At 49.7% G+C, this 21,827-nt stretch overlaps 1 protein-coding gene and 1 pseudogene across 2 annotated transcripts in view; one reads left to right on the forward strand and one right to left on the reverse strand.

Annotated features, from left to right (window-relative positions):
* RAB11FIP3 (RAB11 family interacting protein 3) overlaps positions 1–21,827 on the forward strand; it is a 100,406-nt gene that overhangs the window by 48,934 nt on the left and 29,645 nt on the right. For both annotated transcript variants that reach the window (XM_021675094.2, XM_064362272.1), the window contains exons 3-4: positions 3,162–3,256; positions 14,334–14,545. In XM_021675094.2, the coding sequence (XP_021530769.2) occupies positions 3,162–3,256; positions 14,334–14,545 (307 nt within the window). The remainder of the gene's footprint in view (positions 1–3,161; positions 3,257–14,333; positions 14,546–21,827) is intronic.
* Positions 5,587–6,103, reverse strand: LOC105728346 (small ribosomal subunit protein eS10-like; annotated as a pseudogene).

Raw genomic sequence — 21,827 nt, forward strand, 5'->3', positions numbered from 1 at the left:
ATAGATCATCTGAGATCAGGAGTTCAAGACTAGCCTGGAACATGGTGAAACCCCATCTCTACTAAAAATACAAAAATTAGCCAAGCGTGATGGCGCTCACCTATAATACCAGCTACTCGGGAGGCTGAGACAGGAGAATTACTTGAACCTGGAAGGTGGAGATTGCAGTGAGCTGAGATCTTGCCATTGCACTCCAGCCTGGGGGACAAGAGTGAAACTCTGTCTCAAAAAAAAATATATAGGAAAACGTGATCACCCCACTGCATTTCAGCCCATGTTTACTTCAGGTGTTACCAGCGTAGCTGCGGCAGCCTGTGTTGTCTGTCAGCCCCGTCTGGTCTGCGTCAGGGAGTGGCCACCAGGATATGCTGACCTAGTTTTCAGGGAAGCACGAGGAGGCTTTATCGTCACAGCCACAGGCCTTGTTTCAGGAATAGAACGAGATAGAGAGGGAATTGTTCCAAATAGGCCATTGCTGTGTCCCACACACCCCTCAGGCTCTGGAAGAGTAAGATAAATGCACATGAAAAATTCCCAATTAATTGAAAATTGTTTTAGTTCTTATAGAGAAAACTGACATGAGAGTCGTATTTAGTTCCTACCAAGAATATAAAAATGCCATCTGTGTTCGTGTCTCTTGCTCCGCCATCTGGGGCAAGACTCTCAGATTGTTTGCCCCCGTCAGAACCTGAGCTCTCATCCACTGTGTCCGAAACGCTCGGCTGTGTTTTGAAATTTTTCAGTTCCGCGTTTCGGTGCTGAGAATGCAGGCAAGACTGTTAGCATTTTAAAATGTAATTTAGTTTTTTTTTTTTTTGAGACAGAGTCTTGCTGTGTCGCCAGGCGCCAGGCTAGAGTGCAGTGGTGCGATCTCGGCTCACTGCAGCCTCCGCCTCCCAGGTTAAAGCAATTCTCCTCCCTCAGCCTCCTGAGTAGCTGGGACTACAGGCCTGCGCCACCATGCCCAGCTAATTTTTATATTTTTTAGTAGAGATGGGGTTTCACCATGTTGGCCAGGATGGTCTCAATCTCTTGCCCTTGTGATCCGCCCGCCTCGGCCTCCCGAAGTGCTGGGATTACAGGCATGAGCCACCGCACCCAGCCTAATTTTTTATTTTTTAATTTATTATTTATTAGACAGGGTCTCACTCTGTCACCCAGGTTGGAGTGCAGTGGCGAAGTCTCAGCTCACTGTGGCCTCCGCCTCCAGGCTCAAGCAGTTCTAGTGCCTCAGCCTCTTGAGTAGCTGGGACTACAGGTGTGCGCCAACCACACCTGGCTAATTTTTTAAGTAGAGACAGGGTTTCACCATGTTGATATCAAGTGATCCACTGCTTCAGCCTCCCAAAGTGTTGGGATTACAGGCATGAGCCACCATGCCCTGCGTTATCTTTATTTTTAGTAGACACTGGCTCTTTGCTATATTGCCCAGGCCAGTCTTGAACTCCTGGACTTAAGCAGTCCTCTAGCATCAGTCTTCCAAAGTGCTGGGATTATAGGTGTGAGCCACCATGCCCAATCTCTAGTTTTCTTTTTTCTTCGAGACAGGGTCTTGCTCTGTTACCCAGACTGGAAAGCAGTGGTTGCAATCTTGGCTAACTGCATCTTCTGCATCCATGGCTCAAGCCTCCAGAGTAGCTGAGACTGCAGGTGTGTGCTATCATGCCCAGCTAATTTTCTTTTTTTTTTTTTTGAGACGGAATCTCACTCTGTCGTCCAGCCTGGAGTGTAGTGGTGCCATTTGGGCTCACTGAAACCTCCGCCTCCCAGGTTCAAGTGGTTCTCCTGCTTCAGTCTCCTGAGTAATTGAGATTACAGGTGTTTACCACTATGCTAGGCTAATTTTTACTATTTTTAGTAGAAATGGGGTCTCACCATGTAGGTCAGGCTCATCTTGAACTCTTGACCTGAAATTATCCTCCCGCCTCAGCCTCCCAAAATGCTGGGATTATAAGTGTGAGCCACTGCATTTGGCCTAATTTTTGTATTTTGTGTAGAGATGGGGTTTCACCATGTTGCTCAGGCTAGTCTCAATCTCCTGGGCTGAAGCAGTCCACCTGCCTCAGCCTCCCAAAGTGCAGGCATAAGCCACCGTGCCTGGCCCCAACCTTCACTTTAAAAATAAGCGGAATACTTACTCTATACCTTTAACACAATCTGTGGGCTTCAGAGGCAAGCAGGCTCCAGCCTGGTTGGGAGGCCCGTTCCGGGACAGGCTTGGTAAGTAAGTATTGCTACGTTATAAGTAGCTGGTGTATTTTAAGCAAGTGGTTGAATTAATAGGGAGACAGTGTGAGGACACCTGTCTTCCGTCACTTGCAGGCCTCGGGAGGTGCTTTTGACCGTGAATATCACCGAGAGGCTGGAAAAAAGGAAAAGCCAGTGCCTTTTCCTACAGGAGGAGAGGCAGGTGCTGTGGCGTTGGTTGTGTTTGCAAAGTGATGTCTCTGTAGCTGATGTAGGAAGTACAGCCTGTCTGTCATGAGAAGATAGCTTTTCCTTTAAAGTTTTTCTCATAAAACATTGATTATAGAAGATAAGCAAAAAGAAGAAAATGAAAACTGCATGAGCCCAGCACCCAGGAAAAGGTGTTGTTTTCGTATTATTTCATGATACCTACACCTTCCCATGTAAATGTTTTTAAAGGTTTAAATCTAACACTTTCTAAAGGCTGTGAGCAGTTTTGCAGAGCTCAACATCTTGCTCATTATTTCTTTTGAGAAATAAAAAGTTGGCCAGGTTCAGTGGCGCACACCTGTAAGCCCAGCACTTTGGGAGGCCGAGGCAGGTGAGTCACGAGGTCTGAAGTTCAAGACCAGTCTGGCCAACATGGTGAAACCCTGTCTCTTTAAAAAAAAAAAAAAAATTAAAAATTAAAAAAAAAAGAAATGAAAAGTTTATTTCTTATGTGCTTCCTCCTCAGAATTCTTGCCAGAAGGCTTATTCCCATGGGGGGATGTGTCTCTGACCTGTCTGCCAGGCTACTTTCTCTCCCTGGATTTCTCACGCTCACTCCCTTGGTTGTCCTGACCCCGCAGGGCTCCCAACTCCCACACATCAGTCCCTGGGGGCATCCTTCCCAGGGATCCCCAGGGCTAGCAGGGGCCTCCTCACCAGGTGGCTGCGGGTGGCCTGCTGAGCATGGGGTCTTTTCCCCACAGATCCCGATGGCCAGCGCTACGGCGGCGTTGCATCTGCCCAAGACGAGGAACCCCTGGCCTGCCCGGACGAGTTTGATGACTTCGTTACCTATGAGGCAAGTGGTTTTCACCCCGGAGCTTAGGGGAAGTCTGGCATCCACCTCTTCCTTTATGCCCCACAGGTCTTGCCTCCTGCCCCTGGGCTGTCTTCTGTAGAAGCTGGCATGGAGAGAGGGCCTCCTGCCTGTGTGCACTGTGGGACTCTGTGGCTGGTGGGCTCTGAGGGCTTTGGCTGTGACAGGAGGCCCACGGTTTTCTGTCCCACACACCCTCTCAGTCTGGGCAGGAGTCCTCCCCCGGGGCCTGTCACCCAGCAGAGGCTGGGTGGGCAGTGACGTCATGACCACCGCTGCCAGGCATAGGTGGAGCAGACGGCTTGGGAGGATTCCTTTTGTCAACTTCCAGATGATTTTCTGTGTTTGGGGATGTCTGACTACTGCTTGCCCCTCCGTGGCTTCCTCCATCCTGTTCTCATATGCAGCCAGCGTTGTCACGGTGGTGTGTTGTCTCCTGTCACTGTGGGTCCCGTGTTCGTAACACAGCTGCGGAGAGGGTCTACGAGCACAGCGTCGTCTACAGAGTGTGACCACGCCCACCGGTCTGGAGGGTGGGATTCCAGGAGAGCCACGTGGCTGCCATCAGGAATGTTTTCTTCTTCACAAAATGCATTAAGTTGAACCTGAGCCCTTGTGGTGCTCTGGGAAGGTGGAGGTGGCAGCCACCAGCTCTGGTCAGCTTGCTGCTGAGCAAAGGCACTGGAAGTGAGGCTGAGCTGCCAGTCGGTGGGGCCTGGGCTTCTCATGTCAGTCCTCTGAGCACTGACTCCTCGAAAGATAAGGCTGCCACAGGGTAGGTTTTGAGTCACTTCTGGCTGCCACTGTACCGTGGGAGCCATGGGATTCTACTCTGTTCCTTGCTCTGAGAAGCTGCCCCAGGGATTAGTCACCCTGAGGTGGCCAGCTTCACTTCTGCCCACACAGACCCTGCCCAGACCCCTGGGGCAGTTCTCTCTTCCAGCTGTGTCCTGATTATCAGCTGGGCTGCAGCTTCTGGGGCAGGGCGCCCATCCTGGGTCCCAAGTTTGGCTGTGCCTTGGTGTGTTCTTTCTGCACGTGAAGCAGCAGTGAGGTGCTGGCCCAGAGGGCGTGTGGGGGGAGTCGGGCCCTCTCACATGGCTGCGGCGTGCAGGATGTGCTGGGAGACCCCAAGACCCCAGAAGGCAGCTCCTATGCCCTGAGAAGGACCTGGCTTCTTCATGAAGAGATACCCACAGCCCTGCAGTGTTACCCAGAGCTGTTGGCCTGCGGCATCTGGGGAGCTGGGCATTCACGTGCCTGTGCACACTTTCTTGCATGTATCCGTCTTTCTGTTCCCCTCTTACGTTTGTGACGGCATTGCTGATTTTCCATACCCTGCGTATGGTGCAATGGCTGAAGAGTGGCCTCTCACAAGAGACGTCCACCCAGAACCTGTGGCTGTGACCTTATTGGAAAAAGATCTTTGTAGATGTAAATCATTAAGGATCTCAAGATGACATCATGCTGGTTTGGGGTGGGCTCTAAATCCAGTGATAGGTGTCCCGGAAGAGCAGGGGAAGAACACAGGGAGGAGGCATTAGGAAGACAGGGGCAGAGACTGGCCACAGCCAGGGAGCTCCAGGCAAAGATGCATCCTCTCTGAGAGGCTTAGGCAGGAACCAGCCCCGCCAACATCTTGGCTTTGTATTTTTTGTAGAGATGGGGTTTCACCATGCTTCCCAGGCTGGTCTCAATCTCCTAGGCTGAAGCAGTCCATCTGCCTCAGCCTCCCAAAGTGCTGAGATTATAGGCATAAGCCACTGTGCCTGGCCCCAACCTTCGCTTTTAAAATAAGTGATTGACATTAGCATAGATTGTGTTAAATATATTGAGTAAGTAATGCTATGTTATAAGTAGCTGTTATATTTTAAGCAAGTGGTTGAATTAATAGACAGTGTGAGGACACCTAAGTGTCTTTCGTAGTCGCAGGCCCTGCAAGGTGGTTTGACTGTGAATATCACCGAGAGGCTGGAAGCCAGTGCCTTTTCCTACAGGAGAGGCAGGTGCTGCGGGATTGATTGTGTTTGCAAAGTGATGTCTCGTAGCTGATGTAAGAATTACAGCCTGTCTGTCATGAGAAGATAGCCTTTCCTTTAAAGTTCTTCTCATAAAACATTGATTATAGAAGATAATCCAGAACAGAGAGGATAAATTTCTGTTTCTTCAAGCCCTGTGGTCTGTGTTAGTTTGTTGTGGCAGCTCTGGGGCATGGATACCTTGTTACATTACTCAAGGCACTGAAGGCACCAATGCATTTTATCCTTTTTTTTTTTTTTTTTTAAGTTTTTTTGGTTGTAAGTTTATTCAGTGCAAAATAATCCTCTCCAATTTTACTGAAGTGGCTGACCACGTCCACAACCAAATCCGCCTCTAAACTGGAATTCAGTTGCTGACCCGGCCCCAGCCTCGGCTTTCTTGTCAGCACCAGGTGGCACAGCACTCCGTCTGTAGGTATCTGTCGGCTTCCCCTCTTGTGAGTCTTGCAGGTCGCTCACCTTCCAGACCTTTAGGCCAAGGCCTGCCTGTGTCTGGACGGCTGGGGCGTAGGGTGGCAGGCACAGTCTCCACGGGCAGATGAAGGTAATCATGGAGATACTGGATACACTCATTGGTAAGGCACCAGTGGAAATGTCTCCAGGCAAACGGTTCCTTCATGTAGCCTTGGGACTTGAGAGACTGCATGGCCTTCATGACATGAAGCTTGGGCACGTTCTTATCTGCCGGCTCCAGGTGCTTAGGCATGTGGATATTCTTCTTGGCCACCCTGACTCCCTCCTTAAGAAGTAGTTCATAGATGGCAATCTGATTCTTCTTAGGCATCAACATCTCGGTGGCTGTAGGTGCCGGGGCTGGGGCTGTGCATTTTGTCCTTAAAGGCCTGTGTGGTCTGAATGGCGTGGCTCTCGAGCCTCACGCTTGTCACTTCAGAAGGGTGGAACCTGACATTTCAGAGTGAACCCTTCTCATATTTTTATATCCTAATTTCTTTTTTAGAATGGAGGAAACACTTAAGTTTTTTTACTTAAAAAATTAATACCCTTCATGTTTCAGAGCAATTTTAGGTTTACAGAAAATGGAACGTAGTGTAGAGCATTCTGGTACCCTCCTAAATTTTCCTGTGAGGAACATCTTGCATTGGTGTGATACATTTGTTAGGGATCTACTCTAACACTGATACATTATTCTTTGTTTTGTTTTGTTTTATTTGAGACAGTCTTGCTCTATTACCCTGGCTGGAGTGTAGTGGCACAATCTCAATCTTGGCTCACTGCAACCTCTGCCTCCTGGGCTCAAGTGAGCCTTCTGTCTCAGCCTCATGAGTGGCTGGGACCACACCCAGTAACCACCACGCCTGGCTAATGTTTTGTATTTTTTTGTAGAGATAGGGTTTTGCCAAGTTGCCTAGGCTAGTCTCAAACAACTCCTGAGCTCAAGCGAACCCTGCCTTGGCCACCCAAAGTGTTGGGATTACAGGTGTGAGCCACTGCACCTTATTATTTTTTGAGACAGTTTCACTCCTTGCCCAGACTAGAGTGTAATGGTATGATCTCGGCTCACTGCAACCTCCACCTCCGGGGTTCAAGCAGTTCTCCTGCCTCAGCCTCTCAAGTAGCTGGGATTACGGGCATGCACCACCATGCCCAGCTAATTTTTGTATTTTTAGTAGAAATGGGGTTCCACCATGTTGGCCAGGCTGGTCTGGAACTTCGGACCTCAGGGGATCTGCCCGCCTCGACCTCCCAAAGTGCCAGAATTTCTGGCGTGAGCCATCACACCTGGCCTGATATGTTATTAACTGAAGTTCGTAGTTTACATTAGGGTTCACTCTTGAACCTTTTACTACTACTACTTTGTTGTAGTAAAAACCTACTACTTTGTTGTATATTCCGTATTTTGACAAATATAGAATGACAGGTCCACCATTATTGTGTCACAGAGTCGTTTCACTGCCCTAAAAATCCTGTGCTCTGGGCAAGGCGCGATGCCTCATACCCGTAATCCTAGCACTTTGGGAGGCCAAGGCGTGTGGATCAACTGAGATCGGGAGTTTGAAACCAGCCTGGCCAAAGTGGTGAAAACCTGTCTCTACTAAAAATACAAAAATTAGCTGGATGTGGTGGCACACACCTGTGATCCCAGCTGCTCGGGAGCCAGAGGCAGGAGAATTTCCTGACCCTAGGAGGCGGAAGTTACAATGAGCTGAGATTGCGCCACTGTACTCCAGTCTGGGCGACAGAGCGAGACTCCGTCTCAAAAACAAAACAAAACAAAATCCTGTGTTCTGCTGGCTCATCCCCCAACACCAGCCCCGACAACCGTCGATCCTCAGTGTCTCTACAGCTCTGCCTCTTCCAGACGTCACGGAGCTGGAACCATCTGGCGTGTGGCCTTTTCAGATGGGCTCCTTTCCCTTAGTAAATGGGCACTTACGGTTCCTCCATGTCTTGCTTTGCTTCTTAGGGGTGGGATGTAATTTTCCACAAAGTGGAATTAGATACTGTGAAACTTATGGAAAGATTGCTCTTTTAAAAAACAGCTTGCACGTCATATAATCTTAAAAAAATAAGCCTAATAAAGATATGAGTGGAGAATATGTTTGTTACATCAGATAGCCGATTCGGAGACCCTGCGCTGGGTGATCTTCAGGTAAATAAATCTTATATTGATTGATGTTGTGAGTTGGTTCTAGTCAGACACATTTCTTTTTTCTTTTTTTTTTTTTTGAGACGGAATCTTGCTCTGTCGCTCAGGCTGGAGTACAGTGGCCTTGGCTCACTGCAACCTCTGCCTCCTGGGTTCAAGTGATTCTCCTGCCTCAGCTTCCTGAGTAGCTGGGATTATAGACACGCACCACCATGCCCAGCTAATTTTTGCATTTTTAGTAGAGACGTGGTTTCACCTTGTTAGTCAGGCTGGTCTTGAACTCCTGATTCATGATCTGCTCCCTCGGCCTTCCAAAGTGCTGGGATTACAGGTGTGAGCCACCGCGCCCGGCTGAGACCCATTTCTTTTTACTGGGAGCATTGCATCGCTTCCACCGTGTTGGTCGGGTAGAGTGTACAGTTAGTAATGGTCGAGCTGTGGCGTCCTGGCTGGGAGGGTTACTGCCTCTGCTGGCTCTGCTAGCTCGCGATGTCTTCCCAAGGCTCCTTTCGGCAGGCAGCTTGTAATGGGAGTGTTGCTGCTGTGGTGTCTGAGTAAGGGGGAAGAGTGGAAGGCGATAGACTGTGATGCCTCTGAGTTCTCAGGCGTGGTGATGTCTGAGGATCTGAGCAGGTGGAGCCTAGGCATGGTGGGGCTGTTTGTCCGGGTTTCTCAAAGAGCGAAGGGAAAGTCAGGGAGTGTAAGGTGTGTCTCACAGAATCGTTGCACCATGCTCTGTCCGGTCCTCCCTCCTTCTCCCACTACCCATGGTGTCTGGAGCAAAGAGCTGCCTTAGTGCAGTGATGGGGAAATGTGTCTTTTGTACAAACCATTATCAGAAGCTTAGGAAGCCAAAAACAAAAGCCGCTCTGTTGTGAGCACTAACTAACCGTTTGTTAAAGCAGCAAGGACACTTTCTGAACTTTGCCTCCCCCTCCCTGGCCAGCACCAGCAGGAGGCTTATTAGAGCGTGTCTGCAGCAGGTTAAACTTTCTCCTGGGTGGCGATGTGCCTCCAGGTGAGCACACAGGCTTTGCAGAAACCCCAGCATGACAAGCAAGTAGGAGGTGACGTTGTTGTTTGAGAAAAGCCAGTGACCTGGTTGGGACGGAGACACGATGGGGAGCCCATCCCCAGCAGCATGCCCTTCCTGGAAGCTGTACACAGAGCCAGGCCCAGCCTGTGAGGCTGCCCAGGCCAGCATCTGAGGGTAAGAGGAATATTCCTTTTTTTTGTGGTGGAGAAAGGTTCAGGGAAGAAGGAACTATGATAGGGACACTGTTGGCCACACTGGAGTTCCTGATGGCCCTGAACATGGGCCTTATTCTCTGTCCACTGGTGATTTGGAGGACTTGTTAACTAGTGAATGTAACATTTAGACGTAGTGCAGTTTTCTAAGATGCACTTTGGTTTTCAAGTGAGTTCATCTTAACATTTGTAATGTATAAAAATATTAAAAGTTGGTAGCATAGTGTTTTATTCAGGAGGCCGGGAGTGAGCACACACTGTGCTTTGAGGTACGTTTTTGTCTCTGGAAAGGCAGGTGATGGCTGCCCTGGAAAACTCCATGCAGGGAGGCCCTGAGCAGCAGAAGCCGAGCTGCAGGCCTGAACTGGGGAGTGAGCGTAGGCGGGCGGCTCCTGTGAGCTGAGCTGTCTGGAACCCCCAGTGGCATCCAGCCCGCCAGGGGCTCTGAGTGTGGATGGCAGTGGCGTGGAAGTGGGATGTCCACAACCCCAGAGCAGATAAAGGGATGGGTGCAGTCACTGAAGCTGCGAGGAGTGGAGGCTGAGACAGGTGGATCACGAGCTCAGGAGTTCAAGACCAGTGTGGCTAACATAGTGAAACCCTGTCTCTATTAAAAATACAAAAATTAGTTGGGCATTGTGGCAGGCGCCTCCTGCTACTTGGGAGGTTAAGGCAGGAGAATCCCTTGGACCTCGGAGGTGGAGGTTGAGACTGTCAAAAAAAAAAAAAAAAGGGCTGGGCATGGTGGCTCACGCCTGTAATCCCAGCACTTTGGGAGGCCGAGGCAGGTGGATCATGAGGTCAGGAGATCGAGATCATCCTGGCCAATGTGGTAAAACCCTATCTGTACTAAATATACAAAAAATTAGCCAGGCGTAGTGGCATGCACCTGTAATTCCAGGAAGGCTGAGGCAGGAGAATCCCTTGAACCTGGGAGATGGAGGTTGCAGTGAGCCAAAATCGTGCCATTGCACTCCAGCCTAGGCAACAGAGCCAGACTCCGTCTAAAAAATTAAAAAAAAAAAAAAAGAAAAGAGAAGAAAAGAAATTTTAGGCTACGTACTGAACCGCTGAACCCGATGTTGTAATAACCATACTCTTTAGAGTTGGCTGCAGGTCTTCCTGGTGCCCCTGGGGTGAGTCTTTGTCACTGTGTCACTGATGACTCTGAGACAGCACAGCCCTTGTGAGTGTACAGTCCTGTTAGGGTAGCTGCCAGCTGCCCTCAAACCATCTCAGACCTGTGCTCTGGGCTTGGCATCCCGCTCTGTCATGCCTTCCCCACTGGCCCAGTCTCTGACAGACATCCTGGGCCTGCCTGCTTTCCAGGTCACTCGAGCCTTCCTGCAGGAGTGGGAGCTGCCCAGGGGCGATGAGTAGCAGGAGACCTAATGTCTTACCAGGCTCTCCTGGTTCTCGATTTTACAATGGATACTTTTGAGGAATGACTTGGTTTTTATTAATTACTTCCTTAGGTTCTAGGGGAGATTGGGTTTTCCCCTGGAAGGATAAGTCCCATAGCTGGACACCTGGCCACAGCACTCCCTATTCCCTCGTGGCTTTAGAAGCAGCTGGCAGGAATTTTCCACCCACCAGTGACACCTGCACCCTGCAGTCCTCGTTTATGTGCTTTGAAAAGCACCTTCTTGGGTTGTCTCTGGGTTCCATGAGGCCGTCACCTTGTGAGATCAGAATTTATAACCCCCGTTTATGGCAGTGCTCCACGTGGTTGAGTCACGGGTCTAAACTCACACGGCTTTTAATAAAGGGGCCAAAGATGGAAATGGGGCCTCCCGCAAGCCACACCACACTCCTGGCAGCTTGGCCTGGCCCTTTACATCTCTTCTAGTGAGGCTCAGGTGGGTGCAACCGGGGGTGGGGCCATCTGGTAGCCCTCTCAGGTCTTAGCACAGTTGGTCTCCTTTTTTTTTTTTTTTCTGGGATAGATTCTTGCTCTGTCACTCAGGCCTCAGCCTCCCGAGTAGCTGGGACTATAGGCGTGCGCCACCACACCCAGCTAATACTTGTGTATTCACCATATTGGGCAGGCTGGTCTCGAACTTCTGACCTCGTCATCTGCCCTCCTAGCCCTCCCAAAGTGCTAGGATTACAGGCGTGAGCCATGGCAACCAGCCTTTGTCTACTTCTTACAATACTAGAACTAGAGTGCAAAGGGCATCTTTTTCTGCTGGGACTGCAGCTTTTCTGAGATCTTGTTTATTTGCAAATTGTTAACCTCAGTCTTCTGGCATGAAATGTTGGCCACTTTTCCTAACCAGCAATTTCATTTTCATTAAGGTTGAAATTATAAATTGAAAATGTTGGCTGGGGACGGTGGCTCGAACCTGTAATCTTAACACTTTGGGAGGCCAAGGCAGGCAGGTTGCTTGAGGCCAGGAGTTCAAGACCAGCCTGGGCAACATAGCAAAACCTCGTCTCTACAAAAAATACAAAAATTAGGCTGGTCATGATGGCTCACGCCTGTAATCCCAGCACTTTGGGAGGCAGAGGCAGGCGGATCACGAGGTCAAGAGATCAAGACCATCCTGGCCAACATGGTAAAATCTCATCTCTACTAAAAATACAAAAATTAGCCAGGCATGGTGGCGCGTGCCTGTAGTTCTAGCCACTCAGGAGGCTGAGGCAGTAGAATTGCTTTAACCTGGAAGGCGGAGGTTGCAGTGAGTGGAGATCGCCACTGCCCTCCAGCCTGGCAACAGAGCAAGCCCCCATCAAAAAAAAAAAAGTTAGTTGTGCACAGTGGTGAATGCCTATAATCCCAGCTACTTTGGTGGCTCAGGCGCAAGAATCACTTGAACCTGGGAGGCAAAGGTTGTGGTGAGCTGAGATTGTGCCACTGCACTCCAGCCTGGGTGACAAAATGGGACCCTGTCTCAAAAAACAAACAAAAAGAATTAGAAAAAGAAAATGTCCTGTTTAATAGTTCTTTAGTTTTATGTTCATTTGTGCAATCCACAAATATTTACTATCTTCCTACGCCTGGTCCTATGGTAGGTGCTAGATACTTAAGGGTAAAAACAAGTTGGGTACGGTGGCTTACGCCTGTAATCCCAGCACTTTGGGAGGCCGAGGCAGGTGGATCACTTAAGTTCAGGAGTTTGAGACCAGCCTGAGCAACATGGCAACACCCCATCTCTACAAAAAATACAAAAATTAGCCGGGTATGGTGGCTTGGACCTATAGTCCCAGCTACTTGGGAGGCTGAGGTAGGAGGATTGCTTGAGCCCGGGAGTTTGAAGCTGCAGTGAGCCTAGATTGCACTACTGCACTCCAGCCTGGGTGTCAGAGTGAGACCCTATCTCAAAAAGCCAAAAATCAGAAAACAGTAAAAATAATTGGTCACGATGGCTCATGCCTGTAATCTGAGCAGTGTGGAAGGATCATTTGAGGTGAAGAGTTCAAGACCAGCCTGGGAGTGAGACCCTGATTCTAAATAAATACATGCATACATACATACATAACAGCTGAGCCAGGTGTGGTGGTGCCTGTAGTTTCCAGCTACAGCTAGATCCTATCTCTATTTTATTAAAATAAAAATAAAAAAATTACTCTGCCAGGCTCAGTAGCTTACACCTGTATAGTTCCAGCATTTTGAGAGGCCAAGGCGTGTGGATCACTTGAGTACAGGAGTTCAAGACCGGCCTGGAAAACATGGCAAAACCCCATCTCTACAAAATTTCAAAAAATTAGGCATGGTAGCTTGTGCCTGTGGTCTTAGCCACTCTGGAGGCTGAGGTGTGAGGATCGCTTGAGCCCAGGAGATTGAGGCTGTGGTGAGCTGAGAGTACACCATTGCACTCCAGCCTGGGCCTGAGAGAGAGACACTGTCTCCAACAACAACAAAAATTACTAAGAGTACCTTGTTTTCTGCTCTCAGACATGTACCTATTTTTCATTTTTAAAAATGTTGAATTTTGTTTTATTTATTTTACTTTCATTTTTGAGAGTGGCTCACTTCGTCACCCAGTAGTGCGATCTCGGCTCACTTCAACCTCTGCCTTCCAGGTTCAAGCAATTCTCCTGCGTCAGCATCCTGAGTAGCTGGGATTACAGGTGCATGCCATACTACACCCGGCTAATTTTATTTATTTATTTCCTTTTTTTTTAGACAGAGTTTTACTCTTGTTGCTCAGGCTGGAGTACAGTGGCATGAACTTGTCTCACAGCAACCTTTGCCTCCCGGGTTCAAGCAGTTCTCCCTTCTCAGCCTCCTGTATAGCTGGGATTACAGGCATATACCATCATGCCCAGCTGATTTTGTATTTTTAGTAGCAGTGGGGTTTCTTCATGTTGGTCAGGCTGGTCTCAAACTTCTGACCTCAGGTGATCTGCCTGCGGCTGGCCATTATATTTATTTTCAATCAATTAATTTTTTTGAGATGGGTCTCTGTCACTCAGGTTGTAGTATAGTGGTGTGATCACAGCTCACTGCTTTCGGTCTCATAGGGTCCTCCTGGCCGGGCTTGGTGGCTCACTCCCGTAATCCCAGCAGTTTGCGAGGCTGAGGTGGGTGGATCACCGGAGATCAGGAGTTCAAGACCATTCTGGCCAACATGGTGAAACCCTGTCTCTACTAAAAATAAAAAATTAACCGGGCATGATCGTACATGCCTGTGTTTCCAGCTACTTGGGAGGCTGAGGCAGGATAATCGCTTGAACGCAGGAGGCAGAGGTTGCAGTGAGCTGAGATCGTGCCACTATCCTCCAATCTGGGCAATAGAGCGAGACCCTGTCTCAAAGAAAAAAAAAAAATCAAAAAACCCCAAAAACCAAACTCCTTTGTCAGCCTTTTGAGTAGCTGGGACTTACAGGCATGCACCACCATACCTGGTTAATTTTTGTATTTTTTGTAGAGACGGGTTTCACTTTGTTGCCCAGGCTGGTCTTCAACTCCTGGGTTCAGGTGATCCACCCACCTGGGCCTCTCAAAGTACTGGCATTACAAGCGTGAGCCACCGCTCTCGACCTGAATTGTGTTTTATAAGTAATGTCTCTGCTGTCTCTGCTAGAGACAGTTGTGACTTCCAGCATCAGACCCCTCCCTCCACACTTCCCTCTCCAGGGCTTTGCAGCGGTGAGGTGTGGGGCCTCGCAGTTCCCTTCCCATGTGGTGCCCACTGACTGCTGGCGCACTCTCTCCTAGGCCAACGAGGTGACGGACAGCGCGTACATGGGCTCCGAGAGCACCTACAGTGAGTGTGAGACCTTCACGGACGAGGACACCAGCACCCTGGTGCACCCTGAGCTGCAACCGGAAGGGGACGCAGACAGCGCTGGTGGCTCGGCAGTGCCCTCCGAGTGCCTGGACGCCATGGAGGAGCCCGACCATGGTGCCCTGCTGCTGCTCCCGGGCAGGTCTGTACTTCGCCACGGGCCTCCTGGAGGGCTGTTGGGATGTGGCACCCTGTGGAGGTGTCTCATGGGCAGATAGGGGTTTTGGAGGAGTGCATGCTGTTTAGTATCCATTACATGGGGGTGGGGCTTGGCCCTGCAGTAGCTCCTGACTGTTAAAAACGTGGGCTTTGAGTGAAGAGACCACCCAAACAGGCCTTATATGAGCAACATGGCTGTTTATTCACCTGGGTGCAAGTGGGCTAAGGCCGAAAAGGGCGTTAGCAAAGGGCAGTGGGATGGGAGTTGGTTTTATAGGTTTGGGGTGGGCAGTGGGAAGTTACAGAGTAGGATCAGTTACAGTGGTGGGGTTAGGGGCCAAGAGTATACATTACCATAAGTTCAGTTACAATGGCGGGTGGGATAAGAGTAGTTAAGACGGTAGGGTGGGGTGAGGAGTAGTCACATTATCATAACAACAGTTAAAATGGCAGGGTGGGGTGAGGGAAAGCTTATGTCCAGTCAGGGATAATGGCGATTGCTGGCAGGGGTGGGGGTGGGGTGGGGTGGGGTGCGGTGGGGTCGGGGTGGGAGGTGATCCGCTGAGGCAGGCAGGACTTTGGACTTTCTGGGTCCCGGCTTGCACATGGAGGCCTGACTGACCTTCCTGGGATGAGCCCACACCGCCTTGCCCTGTCCTAGCTGACTTCCCTGTCAGAATGACTGGTTTTAAATGTTGCTCAGCATCTTTAGCTGTAGAGATAGAAATGTCTCAGCAGGGTTTTAGAGCCCGGTCACCTTTGTAGCACCCCTAAGGAGGATGTTTTCTACCTACCTGTCCCCCGCACTCAGGATTTCTGTAGCCCCCCGACTGAGTTATTGGGGCTGGAGTAGAGGGAAGGGCAGAGTCTGGGAGAAGGTCAGATCAGGGAGGTGTAGGGTGGCTCACCTGAAGTAGTGTTTTAGGTGTTGCCATGTGCTGCTGGGAAGGCCCACGAACCATGCTTAAGTATAGTTGTAAACCAAAAATTCTGAGCCCCTCAACCGACTGGTGGACCCCTGTCTCAGCCTCAGGCATTCCTCAGTAAACCTGAAAATATAGTTCAGGCTATGCCTGGTTGGGGAGGTCAGGCACGCCTTGTTAGGTCCCGTCCCTTTGGAATTCAGGCCGAGCTGACCAGCATTCACATTAAACAGAGTCTGACAAAGTGGACTTTTTTATAGCAGCAGCGCACCGCATTTCAGCCTGGCTCTAGTGGAACATCGCATGACAAGTGGCAGGCCCTGAAAGAAATCAAAGTATTTTACCCCAAAATATATTTCTTTGACATTTCAGAACAGCCGTACATGACTGTCTCTTGTGGGGAAAGTCTGTACTCTGTAGAGAATCTCCTCCCTTCCTGGTCTTTTCCCTGACGCAGGAGGGAGTCTGGCACCTTCTCAGGTCTGCTGCCTGCAGCCTGGGGGCCTCATCTGCTTGATAAAGCCTTGGTCTCCACAGCCCCTTATCTTAAGCACAGGCATTCCTTTCTATTGAGTCCAAGTCTTTAGATAGTAACTCTTTCAAACAATTGCCAATCAGAAAATTTTTGCATTTGCTTCTGACCTGGAAGCCCTCCTGTCGGGCTCCTTAGAGTTGCCCCACGTTTCCTCACTGAACTAACATGCGTCTTACATGTATGATGGATGCCTTCTATCTTCCCATAATGAAAAAAACCAAGCTGGAACCGGATCCCCATGGGCACATGTTCTCAGGGTTTCCTGGGCCTGCCTCATGGGCTTAGTCACCCATATTTGGCTCAGAATAAATCCCTTCAAAAAAAAAATTTTTTTTTTTTTTTTTGAGACAGAGTCTCACTCTATTGCCGAGGCTGGAGTGCAGTGGTGCGGTCTCGGTTCACTGCAGCCTCCACCTCCCGGGTTCAAGCGATTCTCCTGCCTGAGCCTCCCAAGTAGCTGGGACTACAGGCACCTGCCACCACACCCGGCTAATTTTTATTTTTAGTAGAGATGTGGGTTCACCATCTTGGCCAGGCTGATCTTGAACTACTGACCTCATGATCCTCCGCCTTGACCTCTCGAAGTGCTGGGATTACAGGCGTGAGCCACTGCGCCTGGCCTCTCTTCAAATATTTTAGAGTTTAAGTCTTTTTGCCACCATAATATACCCACAAGTAAGTGCCCATGTTGTAAGTGCACAAACAGCAGGTTTTTCAAACTGACCATTCCCAGGGGCCTGTTCTCAGGCAAGAAAAAACCCCCTGCACCGACGGACCTCCTAAGCTCCCAGGCTCCTGCCGGCAGACAGCTCTCCACCGGTCCTGCGTCTTCCTTCAGTGCCCTCACACAGTGAGGCCCTTCTTGTGCCTGGCTTCTTCCACTTGTTCTTGTGCTTGTGGATTCAGCCCTATGTTTGCGCATCCCTGTAAACTGTTTACTTTTATTATTATAAAATTACATGAAGATGCTGTGACTTTGAAATTGATTCTCCTGTTGACGGCAATGAGTAGTTTACTGTTTTTGGTTTTGAGGGTGAAGCTGCTGTAGGAATTCCATGTCTCTTGGGATATGTTACGGCCTAAGTGTTGTGCTGGGGCGAGCATAGAGAGTCAACACCAAGACAAAAGTATGCCAAATTGCAGGGTCTTTATTGCCGGCGGCCACGGAGGACTCACGGGTCTGTCCAACCCGTGGCCCCAAAAGGACTGTGTCAAGACCTTTTATGCCTTTAAACCACTTCCTGGGTGGGGGTGGGGGCGAAGGGCTTTGGACATTCTGTAAACCACCTCCCGGTTGGGGGGTGAAGGTGAGGGGCTTTGGACATTCCGATTGTTACTTAAGTGGTTCACAGAAGTCAAGATAAGCATTAGTTTACACACTGCCTGGGTAGGGTGGAAATTACAGACCTTAGTTACTTATTACAAGTCGCAGGGACCAAGATGGCGTCAGTTTGGACTGCTTGCCTGTCACATTAGGGTTACAGAGAGCAGCTTCAACCTCAGAAAGCTGAGGTATGGTTGAGGTATGCAGTTTGATGGGGCTTTTACCATGTCACATAAGCAGGATGGTCATCGGGAGCTCGTCCCTTCAGCCTAGGAAGTTCCTGCAGGGGCTGCAGGGTCACCTGCTGCCGGCATCCCTGGCTCCTGGGCTTCCTGACCTCAGCAGCACGTGGCCATATCTGCTGTCCTGCTTGACCTGTTGGGGGGCGTGCAGAGATGGTACCATGTGCTTCTTACTTGCGCTTCCTGGGTGACTAATAAGGTGTGCCCCTTTCCTTAGGGTTGGGAGCTCCTCTGCTGGCTGGCTGATTGCAGGGGTCTGCAGACTTTCTCTAGAAGACTTGCAGGCCACGTGGCCCCCATGGCAACTGCTCAGCCCTGCTGTTGTGATGCAGAAGCAGCCACAGGCACGTGGGTCAGTGAGCATGGCTGTGTCCTAGTGAAACAATTTTGAGAAACAGGCCGTGGCAGGATTTGGCCTTGCCCCCGGTCTATTGGGTCCCTTGTGTTTTTCTCACTGATTATAGGAGTCCTTTAGATATGTGTCCCTTATGAGGTGTGTGTATCACAGATTCTTTTTCTTTTACTCTGTGGGTCTCTTTTTCACCTTTTGAGGAACAGATGTTGTTAATTTTACTACGGTCCAGTTCATCCGTTTTTCTTTTATGTTTAACACTTTTGTGTCCCATTTAATAAATGTTTGCTTACCATATAGTCACTATGATGTTTACTTATGCTTTCCTTTAAAAGTGTTACTGGTTTATCTTCATATTCAGATCCGCGATCGCTACATAACTTTTTTGTTTTGTTTTGTTTTGAGACAGTCTTGGTCTGTCGCCCAGGCTGGAGTGCAGTGGCACAATCTTGGCTCACTGCAACCTCCGCCTTCTGGGTGCAAGTGATTTTCTTCCCTCAGCCTCCTGAGTAGCTGGGACTACTTGCACCCGCCACCAGACCTGGCTAATTTTTTTGGGTTTTTGGTAGAGATGGGGTTTCGCCATCTTGACCGGGCTGGTCTCAAACTGCCGGCCTCAAGTGATCCACCCTCCTTGGCCTCCCAAACTTCTGGGATTACAGGTGTGAGTCACCACACCCAGCCCCGCCTAGCTAATTTTTTTTTTTTGGTAGAGACAGCGTCTTGACATGTTCCCCAGGGTGGTCTTGAACTCCTGGGCTCCAGGGATCTGCCCACCTCAAGATCCCAAAGTGCTGGGATTGCAGGTGTGGATTTTCTTACTAGTTTTTAAGAAGTAAATTTACCAGGCAAGGTGGCTCACACCTGTAATTCTAGCACTTTGGGAGGCCAAGGTAGGCAGATCATGAGGTCAGGAGTTCGAGACCAGCCTGGCCAATTTGGTGAAACCCCGTCTCTACTAAAAATACAAAAATTTGGTGGGCGGGGTGACGGGAGCCTGTAACTCCAGCTACTTGGGAGGCTAAGGCAGGAGAATTGCTTGAACCCGGGAGGCGGAAGTTGCAGTGAGCCGAGATCGTGCCACTGCACTCTAGCCTGGGAGATAGAGTGAGACTTCATCTAAAAAAAAAAAAAAAGTATAACTCTTTTAGAGGACACACATTTTCAAAACCTCGTTGGTGGCTGGATCTGATTGCTAGCTAGTGTTGCCCATCTTCTGTGGACCCTGCATGGAAAGCACGTTGGACCTCCATGCACTGAACATCCAGTTTATTTATTCAAAAAATTCTTTTTGAGATCAAGTCTCACTTTGTCACCCAGGCTGGAGTGCAGTGGCATGATCTCGGCTCAATGCAACCTTCTCCTCCCAGAGAACTGCTATTCTCCTGCCTCAGCCTCCCAAGTAACTGGGACTACAGGCGCCTGCCACCATGCCTGGCTAAATTTTTTTTGTATTTTTTGTAGAAACTGGGTTTCACTATGTTAGCCAGGCTGGTCTTGAACTCATGATCTCATGATCTGGCCGCCTCAGCCTCCCAAAATGCTGAGATTACAGGCATGACCCACCGTGCCCTGCCTAATGTCTGGTTTATATAGCCTCTGCCATGTGGCATGGGCCTCATGATCTCCAGCGTGACCTTCCGTGCAGGCCTCCTCTGTTCCTGTCAAGCATCAGGATAAAGTGTCCTGAGGAGAAGAGTAGATGGGGTGGTGAGGAGTGCTGAGCCCCTTGTCATTGCTTTTGAGGAAGGAGCAGGCTTCACCCATGTTGGCCCCGGGGAGGCGGGGAAAGGCCTCCTGGCCGATGGACTAGTGTATGCTTTCCTCTTGCTGATTCTCCTCCCCTCAGAGGGCAGATTTCTGTCATAGTGTCTGAGCCTGTTGGTAAAACAAGCAATCAGAAGAAACAGAAAATAGAGCCGGGTGCGCTGTCTCACGCCTGTTGGGATTGTCTCAAACCCAACACTTTGGGAGGTCGAGGCGGGTGGATCACCCAAGATTGCGCCATTGCACTCCAGCCTGGGCAACGAGAGCGAAACTTCGTCTCAAAAAAAAATACAGAAAATAGAGTCTTCCTGTAATGTAGCCTAATTTTAGAAGGGGACTGATGCAGACAGGTAGCTGCCGCCTTGAAGAGTGTTGGGAGGGCCATGAGGTGGTGTGGACCTCCCAGTTTTGGTTTCTGTGTCATTTCTACTAAAAGCATGTATGTTTAAGGCACTGGGATTCATCCTGAGCTGCCCCAGGACTGGTGTGTGGTGGGCATTTCTGTGGGTGTGAAACTGGAACTTCTCACAGCTGAGCACAGTGGGTCTGGGCATAGCAGAGTGAACGGTCCTCCTGACTCTGCCCCCTTCTCCTGGGCATGAGGAGTCGCCTCACTCTCCCAGGCCCCTTTCTTTCCTGGAGCGGAGCAGCACCTGGCCTGCACGGCAGGTTCTCCCAGGGACTCCCGGGGGAGTGCTGGAGCACAGGTACGGCTCAAAAAAAAAAATAGAGAAAATAGAGTCTTCCTGTGATGTAGCCTAATTTTAGAAGGGGACTGATGCAGACAGGTAGCTGCCGCCTTGTAGCCTAAAAAATACAGGTACGGCTGTGTCCCATTGCCCCTGACCTCTGTGTTTTCCCGAGCGTGGCTGTGGAGTAGTCACTCCCTTCAGAAGGAGGATGGGTACTTGGAATCCCCTTCCTTTTCCCAGTGGGAATTTGCTATTAAGTTTTAGGTGAAAGCAGAAGTTTGAACTCCCTCGCCCAGTGGTTGTGTGAGGACAGCAGCTCCCTAAAGAAGAGGCAAAGGTGCTTGAACCCAGGTGTTGGTCTGTGTTGACCTGTGCTGTCCCTCGTGGGGCTGCAGAACTCGTGATGTGGGAGAGCACACTTGCTGCAGAGTGAGGAGTGTGAAGAGGCTGGAAGTTTTGAAATGACTGCATGTTGAGCTAAGTAAAATTTTTGGGGCCAGGTGCAGTGGCTCACACCTGTAATCTCAGCACTTTGGGAGGCCAAGGCAGGCGGATCACAAGCTCAGGAGTTCAAGACCAGCCTGGCCAAGATGGTGAAACCTCGTCTCTACTAAAAATACAAAAATTAGCCAGGTGTGGTGGCACGTGCCCATAATCCTGGCTACTCAGGAGGCTAAGGCAGAGAATTGCTTGAACCTGAGAGGGGGAGATTTCAGAGAGCCGAGATTGCACCATTGCACTGCAGCCTGGGTGACAGCAAGACTCTATCTCAAAAAAAAAAAAATTTGTTATAATCTATTTCACCTATTTCTTTACTTTTTTTTTTTCCTTGAGACAGGGCCTTGCTCTGTCACCCAGGCTGGAGTGCAGTGGTTCCATCACTGCTCACTGCAGCCTCCACCTCCCAGGCTCCAGTGATCCTCCCACTTCAGCCTCTTGGGTACCTGGGACTACAGGCGTGTGCCACCATTTAAAATGGTGTTTTTTGGATGATTTTAAATTCTTTTTGTGCAGATGAGGCCTTCCTCTGTTGCCCAGGCTGGTCTCGAACTTCTGAGCTCAAGTCATTTGCTTGCCTTGGCTTCCCAACGTGCTGGGATTACAGGCATGAGGCACCATGCCCAGCCCGCTTTTTTTTTTTTTTTTTTTTTTTTTTTTTGAGACAGAGTCTCACTCTGTCCCCAGGCTGGAGTGCAGTGGCTCAATCTCGGCTCACTGCAACCTCTGCCTCCCGGGTTCAAGCAGTTCTCCTGCCTCAGCCTCCCGAGTAGCTGGGATTACAGGCACACGCCACCACACCCAGCTCATTTTTTGTATTTTTAATAGAGATGGGGTTTCACCGTGTTGGCCAGGATGGTCTTGATCTCTTGACCTCATGATCTACCTGACTTGGCCTCCCAAAGTGCTGGGATTACAGGTGTGAGTGAGCC

This window comes from Aotus nancymaae, unplaced genomic scaffold, assembly GCF_030222135.1.
Source record: "Aotus nancymaae isolate 86718 unplaced genomic scaffold, 86718_ANA_hifiasm-v0.15.2.pri h1tg000049l, whole genome shotgun sequence".
Taxonomy (NCBI): Eukaryota; Metazoa; Chordata; class Mammalia; order Primates; family Aotidae; genus Aotus; species Aotus nancymaae.